Genomic DNA, 16,302 nt, shown 5'->3' on the forward strand with positions numbered 1-16,302 from the left:
CATGATGATTCAAGGGTCCACACTGGAGAAGCTCTCTCCACACCCACTCCTGGGTGCCATGAGGGTGATGACAAGACACCCCTATCATTCGGGCTCACTCTGAGGTTGGGAAGAGGTGCTAAAAAAGCTCATTTTTGGTTGGAGTTTCTGAAATGTTGACACCTTCTAGAGAAAGAAGAGTCTGTGTTTCAGCAGTGATGATAGCCTACACACCCACACTCCTGGGGAGGAAGCTGGTAAGCAGGATCTCTGGGAAGGAGTGTGGGACAGGAACAAAACTCAAAGAATGTGTGTGAGGACAATGTCGTGGCTTCTAATATCAGGGTGGATAGGCCTTCATTTGCATACTCACTCCGGCCACCCCTCAAAGGTGGAGACAGTGAAAAGAGCCATCATAGCTGCCAGAACATTGTCAAAGTCAAACTTGCTGTTCTCCCAGCTGCGGGGCTGGATGATGGGGTGGTCAACCTCCCCGTCCTTGTATGTGATGTAGTTACCCCTGAGGAAGGAAGAGAAAGAGTTAATTCTGGGGGTCTCTCATCTCCTTTCACACTTGATCCACCAATGACTCTTGGCATGCTGGGTGCGATGGGACTACTTAGGCTTAAACCCTATAGTTCTAGCCATTGGGAGGAGCTTCAGTGGGTGAACCTGTTACATGTTGTGTCCATGGGACCAGATTACCCCTGGGTAAAAGTCCAGCTGCCACTGCTATTAGAGAAAGAACTGGATGTCTCTCATGTCACCGACCCCCTGAGTTGACCCCATTGGCCCTGCCCACCCACCAGCCTGCACTCACTTGCATTCTGCCTCAGTCTGCTTGGAGCTATCTGAACAGGTGTACAGCTTCCCCTGGAAGGCAGAAGAATAAAGGGATTGAAGATGTTCATTAATCAATGAATCAATAAAAAATGTGCTAGGGCAGCAGTCCCTAACCTTTTTAGCACCAGGGACTGGTTTCATGGAAGACAATATTTCCATGGACTGGGGCTGGGGGGAATGACTTTATAGCCTGCCACCAGATGCAGCTTAATTGTCACTTGCCACTCACTGATAGGGCTTTGATATGAGTCTGCAAGCACCTGATTTATTACGGACCTTGTGCAGTCACATCTCTCTGCTCATGATAATCCATATTTGCAGCCGCTCCCCAGTGCTGGCATCACTGCCTCAGCCCCACCTCAGCTCACCAGGCATTAGATTCTCATAAGGAGCACACAACCTAGATCCCTTGCATGTGCAGTTCACAGTAGGGTTCGTGCTCCTGTGAGAAGCTAATGCCCTGGCTCATCTGACAGGAGGCAGAGCTCAGGTGGTAATGCGAGTGATGGGGAGAAGCTGTAAACACAGATGAAGCTTTGCTTGCTCACCTGACAGCTGCTCGCCTCCTGCTGTGAGGCCTGGTTCCTAAAAGGCCATGGCCTGGTACCAGGCTTGGGAACCCTTGTGTTAGAAAGTGGGGACAAAAAGCACAAGGAGAGCAGCATCCAGGTGGGGAAGACCCGAGTCACATACATAAAGCAGTCAGAGCCACAGGATCCACTAGAATTCAACAAAGGGACCTCCACTCCATGAGCACTGAACTCTCTCTTGAGGAAAAGAACAGTGGAGCTGGGCTTGGAGCGATGAACTGGGTAGGAGGAAATCAGTGGAAGTTTGTTGGGTGGGTGGGAGAGGGCAGGGGGAAGAATTCTTCCAATGGGAGAGTAACAGAAATAAAAGGATTAAGGCAGAAAAGAGCAGAAGCCAAGAAGGATGGCACACCTGGAGCTGAGGAGCCTTGTCAGGAGACAGTGAGAGCGAGCCTGGAGAGAGGCGGGACTCTGAATGTGGGGCGGGAGGGGGTGACTTGGTGCTGTTGATAAAAGGGAACCACCGACGGTTTTGCGCAGGTGCCTGACATGGAGGTTTCAGAGCACAGGGGTCCCTCTCCCTTCCTTGCTAGAAGGAAGGGCAAGACCTGAAGGGCAGGCAGCACCTAGCAGGTGAGGGGTCTTTGGCAGGTGAAGCAATGCCTCCTTCCAAGCCCGTCACTCTTATGGTCTGGGAAGCTGAGAGCAGGGCTGTGACGACTTTCACCACAAGTCTGACCAGGGCACAGCCCTCTTTCTGCTGTATCTGCTGTGTCCCTTTCTCAGGAATCCTGGTAGGAAGAGAAGGAGGAGCCAAGACTTTACCTTAAAGAGCTGCACCCCGATGCAGGCGAACATGAACTGAAGCAGTGTGGTGACGATCACAATGTTCCCGATGGTCCGGATGGCGACGAACACGCATTGAACCACATGCTATAGTGGGCGAGCAGGCAGGAAGGGGATGGGGGTTCAGGAAATGCCTATAGCTGAAATTCCTTTGTCTAAGCACAAGCCTTTCCAAGGAGGCAGCATGGGCAGCCCTTCACCACAGTGGGCACCTCAGACTCAAAAAGGCAAAGCACCTACCAAAGCCACATGGGGATGAACCCAGTGGAATGCAAAGGCCCCCACTGGGCTCTAGGTAACCACAGGGATGAAAGCCCTGCTAACTTCCCATTTTGTAGGTATAGAAACAGAGGGGCCCCATCACCATTGGGGCAGGGGTGTGAGTGTGGGTCTCCTTTTTGCAAAAGTTTTGCTTAGGAGTCCAGATTTTGAGTGGTTGCCTGTTACAGTTCTTGGAGTGGGACCGGGCAAGCAGGCAGGAGAGTTCAGGTTCCAATAGGGCAGGTACTCGATCTGATCATTCCCTCCCCCTATAGTCTACCCCTCTTCTGCTTAGCTTCCTCCAGTCCACAGACTGGTGGGTGCTTGCCGGGTTGATGGCTCCCCTCTCAGGCCTGCCCTTCTCACCTTTAGTCCCTTAGCTCTATTGATGGCTCTCAGGGGCCTGAGGACTCGCAGAACTCGCAAGATCTTTACAACATTGATTGCACTGGACCTGGGAAAGAAAAGCAGGGCAAGGAGTGAGCTTAGCTTCTTCTGTTTTTGGTAAAGTAGCAGATAATGTGGAGAGGGGTGTCCTGGCAGGCCAACCCCAGGCAAAACTGTCAAGGGGGCTTTCTCATCCCAGGACCCTGCTCTCCTCCCAGCTCCCACCCACCTCATGGGGACATGAGGCTTGCCTGACACCTGGACTTTCCTATGGTGAGTAAATATGAAAAGCGGCTCACCAGGAGTCACTAGTAATATCACGTGCTTCTCAGGGGCCTCGAGACTCATCACAGAGATAGCTTTGGACATGCAGACCTGAGTTCAAACCCAGCTCTGCTATGTACCAACAAGTCACTAAGGATCAGTTTCCTAACTTTTCTGAGCCCTTGTTTCTTCATCTGTGAAACTGGGTAGGAATCCCTTCATAAGGTTGTTGCAAGAGTTAAGTAAGATGTGAGTCATCTAACAGTGTGCTTGGATACTATGAACTGAATCAATGGTGGCTTTATTATTATGTATGGAAAGACATCACTGAACTTGAAACACTACACAAATCATGGCACTGCAGGCCTGTGGCCGGAGGCACACAGCATGGCAGGAGATATTTTGGTGCTTACCTCTCAACACATGTGCTAGGTAGTTGCCCAGTATACTTATATGTAAAGTGCTCTGGTTCATAGCTCAGTCAGGACTTGGAGGAATGATTCTACACAATAGGTCCCACACACCTAGCATGCCAGGGCCACAAAAGAACCTCTGGGAGCCTTAGGCCAATGCTGTCCCTAGTAGAAAGGAGGCACTAGGGTGCCAGCCCCCAGCAGGCCCTCTGCCGAGAGGGGCTATCCATCAACCCAGGTGGCCTTATTCACCTTCTCAGCTCGGCGAGCAACTCTGAAGTGAATCCTAACCCTCACAATGCTAACCATCTGATCAAGACAATCTTCTTTAGCTTTTGGAGAGCCTTGTGCCCACCTTGGGACCTACAAATGTATGACAGGTCAGCAAGTGCTAAGTTCCTTCTTTAGGTGGTCAGGGTGATGTGCTCAAGAGGGAGCTGGTAGAAAGATCTGATTTCTCTGGTTATGGCTCTTTTATTATAAAGGATTCAAAGGACATTCCTACCTATCTGGGTGTCTCAGGGAGAGAGTCGGTTTGCATTGAATCACAGTGGAAGGGATTTAAAGGTAGATGGGAACAGCACAAACTAAAGGGGGGAGTTCTTGGTTCAAGGTTAAATAGTGATTTCATGGTTGTGCTGGGATTAGACCTGTAGGCTTAAGGGGAAGATGGTTGTGGGTCATATTATTGATGATTAGAGGAGAGTCTGACTCCTAATATCCATCCCCATCTCCACACTGTCTAGGTTGACCATGAAAACACCCTTGGGAGGGGAGACCCGGAGTTGCTTCTTTGCCATCAGTGTGACCCTGGGTAAGTCTCATCATGTTGTGAAGCTCAGTTTTGCTCTGTATAAACTGGTGATAATTGCGCTTGATATGCCTACCTCATAGGCTTTTCTGGCGACCATAGAAGAATGTGTGTGTGAAAGTACTTGAAAGTTCAAGTGCAGGATTAGCATTATTAGCTGATAAAGCTTGGGAGAAACTTGTAATCAGAGTCTTTTAGACCTGAGCAAGCTTGCAACCTTGGGTATATGGTGGAATCACTTGTAGAGCTTTTAAAAATCTTAAAGCCCAGGCTGTACCCCAGACCAATTAAATAAAATCTCTGGGGCAAATGTGTTTTTAAAAGCTACTTAGGTGGTTCCACTGTGTAGCCAAGATTGAGAATAATTCTTCCCCTCAATTCCTGCTCCTTCCCTCTCTCAACAAGGTGCTTTGACTGCAGACAGAGGTGAGAGGAAGGGAGGGAGGATGGACCAGAGATCCAGGCAGATGGTGGCAAATGGTAGGCCCATGTTGCTGAGGGCAGCCAAGGGCACTGGGCACATGGTGGAAGGGGTAGGAAGGCCCTGGCGACATTCTTCCCATTGTAATTGGGCCTGGCCCTCCTGCCATGGAAAGACCCAGACATTTCACTGTATTCTTCCTGGACTGGCATCCCTCAAGTGTGACACCACTGAGGACACAACACGGGCACAAGAAATGAAAGCTTCCGTGTACAAGTAAGAGGCCCCGCACCAACCCCATCAGAGGCCCACAGGCAGGGGGAAGGAAGGCCCTCCGGAGTCTTCTGTCCTGTCTGACAGCCATTCCTAGCTGCATGCCCCACCGTGGCAGAGGGGGCCCTACTCACTGGATGCCAAAGGAGATGAGGGACACGCTGACCACTAGCAGGTCCAAGATGTTGAAGTAGTTCCGGCAAAAGGAGCCCTTGTGCAAGAAAGCCCCATAAGCAGTCATCTGCAGGGAGGCATGGAGAGACACCAATGTGAGTGGCACCTGCCTGAGCCCCAGGGAGCCCCTCACACCACTCTTCCCTCCCGCAGCACCCCATAGCAGGCCCCGCTGAAGAGCAGAGAGGTGACAGAGGGCTGGGGTGCAGGCAGGACTGAAGAAGGATACAGTGCAAGAAAAGGGTTCTACAACTGTTTACACAGCCACCAAAGAATCCCCAGCTCAGGATCTATCAGTGGCTCCTTCTACCTACCAGGCAACTCCAAACTCTTCAATCCTGTATTTGAGGCCCTCTCAAATTAGGCCACCATCCCTTTCTCAAATTCTCTGTCTACAGTTCATCACATGTCTATGATGCCAGTTCTGAGGGGCCCCATGCTGTGCTGTCCTGACCAACCTCCTCTCCAAATTCCATCTGCCTCAGGGCCAGCTCAGGACACTAGTCATCTGGGGAAGGTGGGCATGTCTGGTAGGGTCACAACCATCCCAGTTTCCTAGGACTTTCCCAGGTCAGTTCTGAAAGTCTGGGGTCCCAGGCAGCTGCTCAGTCTCAGGCAAATTGGGGCAGGTGATCTTCTGCTGCCCAGTGAGAAGTTCTACCAGTAACTCTGGCCATCAGCATCCCTCAATGTCCTAGCCTCAAACGTACTTCTGATCCGTGCAAGTATCCTAAACTCAGTTCTACTGCCTTGCTTCTAGACTGCATGCTCTTGAAGGACAAGAGCTGTGTGTTCACAGGGGCTGTGTGGTACAGTGTTAAAGAGCACAGGCCCTGGAGCCAGGCCCCTGAGTCTGAATCCCAGCCCTATTGTTTTATTTGTATGGTGTGGGCAAGTTACTGAACTATTCTTTGTTTTGGAATGGGGGGAATTGATAATATCTTCCCTATAGGGTTGTAGGCTTCAGTTATTACATGCCAATCACTTAGCACAAAATCCTGCTGATAGTAAGTGCTATGTAAGTGTTGGGGCCAGATGACTTGGATATAAATTCTGGATTCCTTCTGCACAGGGGAAGTTGTTTCCTTGTCTATAAGATTCCCTGACTTTCTGAAGCACATACCACACACCAGAAACCACATGAGAACCCTTGGAAAACCAAAAGGGAACACGTAGAATGATGAGTATTACTCCAGGTCTTGGCTATTATTACCTCCCTCAGAGCTCCATATAAAGCCACTCTAGGCGTTCAACAAATAGCCTTTCCAATTTTGCTGACTTGAACTAAAGGCAGTGGCTTTTCAGGTTGAGGGCTATGAGAGGTCATGGGCCACAATGCGCCAGCTAAGGGGAAACATTTGAAGCTGATGACTGAGAGGCTGAGAGTGGCTCCATGGTCACCGGGGTCCATCTCATCTCTTTGAATCAGAGCATGCCCAGGGCAGCATGTCTGCAGAGCAATTCAAAAGCAAACACAGGGGAAATTGGCAAAAATAGCTCTTGCAACCTAATTCTTTCCATTTATCTCTTGCCACAGGGGGTCACAGGGGACTCAGGCACCTGTGTCCTGCAACAGTTTCTAGAAATGAACAGATTATATAAAAGGTTGCAGGGGAATGTAGTTGGAGAGCTCTCCTGCAGGTCTGCCATCTGGAGGGGCTTGCTGCCCTGCCTCTCCACGAAGACTGGGGAAGCCAGAGAGTAGATTTGGGTGGCTCCCATGGCTCATCTTAACCTAAGTGCTCTGTGCCTGCTGAAGCCCAAGGCCTTCACTAGCCATCTCACTCTTCATCCTAGAGAGGGTACTGGCTCTGCCCCCACCTTGCTCCTGGTGTAAATAGTGTGAGGACACTACTGAGCTCCGACAGAGCCTTCTGCACTGGGAAGAAAGCATTCCTTGGTAGGTGGGTGGCTGGGGCTCAGAGTGCCAACTTCTGTCCTTTGCTTTGGGTTCCTGTTTTGTCAGGGGAAGTAGTGTAAGTGTGACTATGTGCATAGGGGCACATGCCCAGCAGGACCGGAGGAAGAGTGGCTGAAGACAAAAGGCAAGTGGATGCTAAAAAATGGAGCATTTGCTTGAAAACTGCCTCTGGCACTCAGGGCACCAAAAAAGGCCAGGTTCAGGCCCCCAGTGCAAAGTCTGTCCTTTACCCTGTTTTGCTGGCTGCCCCTGCCGCACTGCCCCCACCCACCCCAAGTGCCTGTTTCCTAATAGCTCTGAGCCACTGCCTAGGAAAAGCCCGCTCACTGCTGGGGTGTTTTCAGCCTGAGGAGAGAAAAGGAGTGGGACATAGGATCCCTGACTCTGAGTTGGAAAAGTGGCCATGGGTGACCACCACTTCTGTAGGTGGCAATTGCAGTTATTGAATGCGTTTCATCTTTTGTAATTTCTGCTCACTGGTCCTGGTTCCAGCTCCCTCCTTCTCTAGATGACAGACAGTCCAACTACTGTGGTCCTATAAGCCTTTTCTCTCAAAAGTCCAACATCCCCAGGTCTTTCGTTTGCTCCTGATACTAGGTGCTCCTCTTGGATGACCACCCTTGTCTGTGTCAGGCCAGGACACTCAGCCTTCAGGCCAGGCAGAGGGACCCGGTGAGAAGGAGGTGCAGGGAGTGTACTGGGGTTGGCGTTTATGTTTAGAGAAGCACAATGAGAATAAGAGAGTAGAAGAGGGTGAGGGGGGAAGGGAAGGGAAGGGTCTGCCAGGACAATGCTTGTGAAGAGACCTTTCACTTCTGCTTGTATGGCAGAATTTACAGCAAACGGCACCATTGAAATCCACTGGGAATCTCTGTAGGGGTGCTAGGAATTGAGCTTCAGAGCTTTGCTTGTTGCAGGAAAGAATTTGGGGTGTTCATGTACCTCCCCGAGTCTGAAAAGATTCAGTTCTTCCTGGAAAGGGGGCTCTCCATCATTGCCTCCTAATACAGTCAGGCTGCTCTTGGTCCCCTCTCCCCACCCCAGGGACCAGGACCTACCCAGATCTACTTGGCTGAGCAGAGAGAAAACCTGAGAAACAGTCTTATTAGCTGGAACCAGGGACAGAGGCTGGGGGTCTGGACAAAAGAAACACGAGCACCACACTCACACACAAACACATACACACAACTGCTCCACTCAAATTGTAACTGGAAATGACAGAACTGCCATGCACATGAAAGACTCAGTCATGACTTGGGCGTTCCAGCAGGAAAAGAACAGTCAGGTGTGGGCACTGGTTTGCATCAGCCACCTGAAGGGGCAAAAAGAGAACCTGGACTCCTTGGGAGCAGCAGCCCAGGAGAGTGTCCCAGGAAGAAGACACGAAGCCGCGGCACGTGCTTCAGAGCCTTTGACCCTTCTGTTGGGTTTGTGCTGGGGTTAGGGTAAAGCCCAGGACCTCGCTCTGAGAGGAGGACAAATGTGGAAATGTACTTTTCCCAGGTCTCAGAACCCATGTGCTATATCACAGATGAGCTGGCGTGGAGATGCATTGGTTAGAGGCTCAGAAGTATACTGGAAAAAATTAGTCATCATAATAAAATAAAAGTAACCTATTAATTGTGTATTGATATAAATAATAAGAAAAAACCCCACCTCACCCCAGTGCTGCTCTAGGTGGGTTCTGCCCACTCGGGATAGAGGTGCAGCAGCATTTCTGCAGACGAGGCTGCCTGCCCCCAGGGCTGCTGGCAGTTAGCCCTCAAGTCTGGGCCCCGAGCCTGAGCGCTCCAGATTCGTCCAGCACTTGGTTCTTACCCCCTCTATTTAGGTCTCCAGTATTACTACCCTCCTTAATTCTCAGAGCAAGGGGTATTGCAACAAAGCTTTTAGGCAGGTAACCGAGGGTACAGAAGTAATGTAGAGTTGTCTATCAAAAGCTCTTGGTGGGGAGACTGGGCCCAAATTTTGTGGTAGGCCCAATGTCTGCTGCAAGGACTGAGGAAGGTGCTGACAAAGGGCATCAAGGGGGGTAGCCAGAGTGACTCTGCCATGGCCCCTAAGCTCTTCCACCTGTGCAGTTTGTGTGGCATCTCCTGGGTAGAAGGAGCGAAGGAGGGTTCCAAACAGAGTCCATCACCAACTGCCCGGAGATGGGGTGTGTGGGGCACTGCTCACCGGCCCAGGGCCAGACTCAGTGACAGGACCGCACCAGTGTTAACACCGGCAGCCAAACACCAGGCCAGGAGGAGGCAGGTGTGGGGGTGGGCTGGGTTTCTTCTGGCTTCTGAGCCTGAGCAGAGTGCTAGTGCCAAGTCAGGGGCCCTAATTCTACTGACTTCAGGCTTGAAAGTTAAAGAGAGACAGTAAAAGAAACAAGAGAAAAAAAGAGACAGACAGACAGGATGGAGATAGAGAAAGAATGCATTTCTCAGATTGCATTACCTTAAGAATAATTTCTAATGTAAAGATACTAGTGAAGACATAGTCTGCATTGCCTAGGATCTGAAAAATAAGCACAATTGGATTAGTGGCTCTGAGAGGGAACCGGGCATCAACTCGAGCACGTGTGTTAGGGACAGGCAGCGGCAGAGAGCTTGTGTGCAGGAGGAGTGGGGGGGTCAGGACTTTACCTTCAGAGCAATTTCAATGGTGAAAATGGTAGTAAAAACAATATCAAAATAAAACAGAATCTGCAAAACAAAGAAACAGAGTGGGGATGGAGAGGGAAAGGGAGGAAGCAGGACGGGAGGGGAGGTCAGTGGGTGTTCACCAGAAAAGGTATCACATTTCAAAACTGCAATACATGCCACTTGAGCCTTCTCACATGGAGACAAGTGGAAATGCGTTAGGAGACGAGTGGTGCACACACCACTGGCCCCCAGAGAGTGTTGACCTCAGGTAGCTTAGTGGCTCTGCACACAGTCCCCAGATGTGTGAGGGGGGCTTCCAGGGCAGGCCTCGGCTGGTCCTGAGTCAGCACCGCATCTGGTTTGATGCTTTTCTCATTAATCAAACCCAAATCAGACCACTGAGATAAACACTTGTCAAAAGGACAGAGAGTGGGGTTTGTTTGGTTTTGCAGGAACATGCCAAGTGCTTAACTAACACTTGTGTGACTCAGCCAGTTTTTTGTATTGGTGGAAATCTACATCGGGGTTGTATCTTTTGGGGCACATGAGGGTGCGCCCCCAGGCTGGGGCAGGCTGCATGCTTTTGTGTTTTGTTGTATCTCAGCAGATCGGACCTAAGGCCAATACCCCTCTCAGTTAAAAAGCTCTGGACCAAGCAGGACCGCCAAGTGGTTCACACGGCTATGGCTTTAGATTGGTAGGCCCCTCTCTTCATGCCCACCTGGCTGGGATTTGTTTTGAGCCTCTGAGATAGAGCAGTTCTTATTCTAACCTTTAATGTTGTTCACCGGAGCCCTGGGTGGGTCTCCAAGTTTAGTTTTCTACTCCACAGAAGGTCTCCAAAGCTCTTTTCTATAAGGTCAGCCGTAACACTGGCACCTGTTTGCCAATGCTCCCTGTCTCCCTAATGATTAGGAGCATGGAGGGAGCAAGTCAGGAAGTCAGTGGTTATTCTTTTACTAACTGTACAGGAAACCAGAGCTTCCTGGGGAACATCCACAGAGCAATGAAAGTCCTGACCTTTGCCAATCAGGCTAGCCTGAAGTATTTGGGTACATGTTCTCTTACTTGCTTGTGGTCCTTGGATAGTTTCTACCAAAGCCTTACTCTTGTAAAGAAACGTTTATTGTGCATTTGACTATGAGTTTTGGAGCTGGGCTTCTGACTGCACAATGAGGTCAGCAACAGAAGCCGTGGGGACGGTCATGTTCCCAGGAGGAGGGGTGCAGAGAACAAAGGGAATGCATACGTGGTTCCGGAAGGAGGTGTGCTGGACAGGGTCCTCAGCAGCCAGGGAAATGCTGCTGAGCAGAATGAAGAAGAGGATCAGGTTGGTGAAGATTGAGTCATTGACGATACGGTGGCACTGTAGGCGAAACCTGCGTGAGGCGGAGGAGAGAAGAAGAGAAGCATGTCAGGAAGGCAAGGAAAGCAGCCCCCTAGGTCTCAGAAGCCTCAAGTCCTCCTTTCAGCCTCCAGAAGGTGCTTGTCAGTTTGAGGAGTGGGTTCTTCAGTCTGAAGTCTTAACTGCTGCTGGGGAACAACAGCCACAGCCCTGCCCCCACCACGAGGCCCATCTGTACAGGACTTTGCTGTTCTAAAGCCCTTTCGCTAATAAACCAGGCGGTGAAAGACAAATACCATATGATCTCACCTTTCAGTGGAACCTAATCAACAAAACAAACAAGCAAGCAAAATGTAACCAGAGACATTGAAATAAAGAACTGACAGTAACCAGAGGGGAGGGGGCAGGGATAAGGGGGGAAGGGTTTTCTGGAACAACGATAAAGGACACATGGACAAAACCAAGGCCGGGTGGAATCAAGGGAGGGAAGTGGAGATGGCTGGGGTGGGAGGGAGTGGTGGAGAGTAAGTGCAGACAACTGTACTTGAACAACAATAAAATCATTTAAAAAATAAAAATAAAAACCTTTTAATTGTGAAAAAAATAAAACCTTTTCATTGACAGTAAACTTTTGACATTTTAGGGGATTACATCTGAGATCTTTCAAATACCGCTGTGACATTAACCGGCTTTTGTTGGGGGACTTCTTTTCCCTGTCATTAAAAGACCCACTTTGAGATCTATTTCATATTTTTATGTAGAGAGAACAACAGAGCCACCCAGAGATGTGGACTGCAAGAGAATGACTGAACTTACATTCTGTTGAGGCGATTCCTCTGTGTAATAGTTTCAGGGTATACGATTCAATTCCATACCTAAGCACAATTACAAAGCACTACATACATGGACCTCTGGGCACTCACCTGATAGTACCATAAAAGCTATACCCCTGAATGCCAAGGGTGCTCATGTGCTATCTCATCTTGACAATTTAGAAAGGAGATATGGGTGATACCATTGCTTTCATTTTATAAATAAAAAGAATGAAATCCAAGAGCCCACCCAGAAACACAACCTGTAGAGTGCAAGACTGAGGGCTTGAAAACACCTGGCCTCAGACCTCTGCTCCTGATGCTGTGGCTGACTAAATGCTCTGAAAGACCCTACTGCTGAAGAAGCCCCAAATCCTTGAGAAGGCAAGCTCTTTGAGACAATCCTGTTTTTTTAAAGGATTTTTAAATCCTTTTTTTATACCTGAGGACATTTTTCATTGCTTTTACAGAGAGTGGAAGGGAGAGGAAGAATCATCCATGCGAGAGAGGATCATTTGGTTGCTCCCGTATGCACCCCAGCTACAGATCACACACACCCAGACCTGGGGCCAAACCTGCAACTGACACATGTGCCCTGACAGAGAATTGAACCCACAACCTTTCAGTTATGGGATGATGTTCCAACCAACTGAGCCACACCATTCAGGGTGACAATTCTGGTTTCATGAGAGTTAGGAGATATCTACAATGACCATCTCTTCAAACAGGCAAACAAACAAACAAATCCTTCGACCTGGGGCCTGTGTGGTAGGTAGCCAGGAAGGGCAGGGCTGCCAGCAGCAGCACTGCTATCAGGAAACTTCCTTTCAAGCCAGGAGCATTTGGGAGAAAGCTTCCCCACAATAATTTGGGCTCACAGAATCTCACCAATTAATATGCACTCCTGAGCCACAGTCAAAGATCATTAAACATCTAAGAACATAAGCCACTAAGATGGCAAATCAGAAAAAAACCACAACAAATAAGTGATTTAGACTCCTCCTCTCCACCAAACACTGTGAACATTAAATATATCAGATATGGAATATAGGGCAACTCTATTAGAAATATTTAATGAAATAAAGGACTTGATCACAAAGATGATAAATTAATAGGTAGTTGTTAGATATAGACAGATGAATCCTGAAAATCAAGCAAGAAATGGAACTGCCTGAAATGGAAAATATAATAGTAGATATAAAAACTGATTTAACATAGACAAAGTTGAAGAGAGAATTAAGAAATTGGAAGATATATCTGAAGAAATTGCCCAGCATATCAAAAGAGAGATAAGGAGATGAAAGATATGCAAGACACATTAAGAGAGAGAGTGGGCAGAATGAGGTCTTACATGTGTCTAATTAGAGTACCAGAAGGAAAGAATAGAGAGAATGAGGAGGGACAATAGTAAAAGATTATGGCTGTAATTTTTCAAGAATTAGTAATTCTATTTTAATTTTCAATGTCACTCAAGAACTGAACAAAAATATAAATCCATAGACTTAGGAAGCATGACATATCCCCAGCAAGATAAATGGGAAAAAAGTCCATATCTAGTCACATGGTAGCAAATCTGCACAGTGTCAAAGGCAATGGTAGATGGTAAAAGCAGCTAGAGATAAGAGGCAGATTCCTACAAAGAAATGATAGTAGGAGTCAGGAAAAACAGCCAGTCTCAAAGTGGAGTAACACATTTAACATGCAGAGGGACAAAACCTGTCACTATAAAATTGTGTACATGTTTCAAGAACAGGAAATGAAAACAATTACACATAAACAGAGAGAGACCAAATGAAGTTATCACAAAGGAACTTCAGGAACTTCTCAAGAATGTGCTTTAGGACACCTGAAACTAATATAATATTGTATGTCAACTGTAATTAAAAAGAGAAAAAAATGAATGTATCATAGGAAGAAAAAAATGACTGCAGAAGGATGGACTGGTAAGTTGTATGTAAATCTAAACGTATACTGCCTATATAATAATAATGATAATAATGTCTAACTTGGGTTAAAAACAAAAGTCAAGACTAAACACTAATCAACAATAATAGGTGAGGCAGGAGGGGTTGACAGGACTTAAAACAGTCTAAGCTCCTATTTTGCACGGAGTTAAAGATATTGTGTGGCTTTAGACTTTGTTAAATTAAATAGACTTACTATTACCAAGAATAATCACTAAAAGAATAGAAATAGAGTTTACACGTTTCAAAAGATGAAGAGAAAAATAAATACAGGTCTTCTAATTCAGAATCCAGAACTGTTTTCCCTAAAAAGAGACAAGGGACTGATTACCTACAAAGAAATGATAGTAGAAATGGCAGCTTACTTTAAAGCAGAATAATACATTTAACATGCTGAGGGACAAAATGCCCCTCTTTTCACACAAGTTGTGGGGAGCTAGGGCAGTCCCAGGCTCCACCCAGAGCTTGGCACCTGCTGGCCTTGGATTGTGGAGAGAGCACAGGTCCCCCTACCCCACTGTTCTCACACACCTGTTGTTGGGGCTAAAGATGAAAAATGCACTGGCTTCGGGCATGGGCACTGCCTTTTCCTTGAGGTGCAGCTCAGAAAGTGGGCGTGGGCGTGGGCCCACAGGCATCTCAGGCTCCTCCTCATCCTCTTCTCCTGAAAGAAAAAAAAAAACACATTCTAAATAACTCCCACTTATTTTCTCCACTGTGCTGCCTACTCCAGATACCTTCATACTGACAGGAATCAAAGGTGTCATTATATTTCAAAAAACAGGATACCAACCACAACAGACACTCAGCTCTCTCCCTGCAGGCACTGCTGGAGATCCACCCATGTTAGAGAAAGACTGTGCTGGCAGCACACAATACAGGGCGTTTTAAGTAAGGTGGCTAACTCATGCCAGTTTTCCCAGGACTGTGCTGGTTTTTAAACTGAAATCCCTACATCCCAGGAAACCCTTTAGTCCCATGCAATTTGGGGTAGTTGATCATTCTAGCTGTAATGCACTAGAAAAGGAGACCAGGTAAGACTAGAGCATTGCCAGGTAGGGGAAAAGATATGGCTCAGTTGACTTGTGGGATCCCTTGCAAACAACCCCATCCTTGTGCTCTCCGCATACCTGAAAGTACAAAAAAGTTATGATGGGGCAGTTATGCTGACCGCAACAGGCCCTTCATTCAAATGTCTAGACACTTCTTTGTTCTTCCGGCCAGTGGCCACATTTAATGTGGACCTAAGATAAATGACTTCTCCCTATGCTCGCAAGCTTGCTGCACATGGAAGGAGACCAGTGTATGCCCTGTTTTGATCAACTGCATTTAAAATGTTTGGAAGGGGAATGGGAGTTAAGAAATGGACTCTTCAGCCAATGCCTTGATCTAAATCTTGGCTCTGTGTCTTCCTGGCTACAGGGGTTTTATTTAGTCCCTCTGTGCCTCAGTTTTGCCACCTACAAGATAGGATAATAGTTCATATGTACCTTAGAATGGTTCATATAGCATGTTACCTGTTCTTTTTACTATCTGTTCCCATGGGAGAGACTCTTATCTGTAAATTAGTGCTTAGCATCTTTCTCAGTCTGATCTTTGCCTGCCGTTACTCTCTGACAGAACTTCCACTCACATCACACTATTTTCTGAACACTCGCTGTACTAGGTTGAACAATGCCCACAACATTCATGCCTTCCCAGGGCCTCAGAATGTGACCTAATTTAGGAAATAGTACCTTTGCAGATGTAATTAGTTATGATGAAGTTATACTAGACTACGGTGGGCCCTAAATCCAGGGACTGTTGTCCTTCTAAGGAGAGACACACACACAGGAAGGAGGCCATGTGAAGACAGAAGCAGAGACTGGAGTGAAGCAGCTACAAGCCAGGAACACCAAGGACTGCTGGCAACTAGCAGAAACTAGAAAGAGGCAAGGGGGCATCCTGTCTAGAGTCTTCAGCAGTGTGGCCCTGCCAACACCTTGCCTTCAGATGTCTTGGCTCTAGAGCTTTGAGGGAATACATTTCTGTTACTTGTGGTAATTTGTCATGGCAGCCCCAGGAAATGAATTCACTCACTGTGGGCTTTCTCCTTTCACACGCTCGCTCCCTAATGGAACTGCCCGTCAACTCCCTCTTGCAGAGCTGCAAGGAAGAACCCCCATTTCAGACAGCATCATTCACCTGGTTTTCCCAAGAACCTGGGCTCCAGGGAGTAATAACCTGTGGGTTCCAGCAGCGCCTTCGGCCTCCCAGTTACTTAGGACACAGTGCCTTAGATGCTGATTTTAAATGTGCCTGTTCTACCTCTTTCTGTGCTGAAAACTGTGGAGAGCAAAATCACGCCTGGCACATAGCAGCCCTTATTTCTTTATGATTAAAATTCTACACCAACATTAGCTCTAAAAGAAAGGGGAATTTGCAC

At 47.8% G+C, this 16,302-nt stretch overlaps 1 protein-coding gene across 1 annotated transcript in view; it reads right to left on the minus strand.

Annotated features, from left to right (window-relative positions):
• Positions 1–16,302, minus strand: part of CACNA1C (calcium voltage-gated channel subunit alpha1 C) — a 626,645-nt gene that overhangs the window by 103,733 nt on the left and 506,610 nt on the right. Inside the window, 9 exon segments of the mRNA XM_036018449.1 lie at positions 353–499; positions 800–852; positions 2,178–2,285; positions 2,826–2,913; positions 5,163–5,269; positions 9,569–9,628; positions 9,757–9,816; positions 11,006–11,135; positions 14,409–14,541. Coding sequence (XP_035874342.1) covers positions 353–499; positions 800–852; positions 2,178–2,285; positions 2,826–2,913; positions 5,163–5,269; positions 9,569–9,628; positions 9,757–9,816; positions 11,006–11,135; positions 14,409–14,541 — 886 coding nt within the window.

The sequence above is a fragment of the Phyllostomus discolor genome, chromosome 2, assembly GCF_004126475.2.
Source record: "Phyllostomus discolor isolate MPI-MPIP mPhyDis1 chromosome 2, mPhyDis1.pri.v3, whole genome shotgun sequence".
NCBI lineage: Eukaryota > Metazoa > Chordata > Mammalia > Chiroptera > Phyllostomidae > Phyllostomus > Phyllostomus discolor.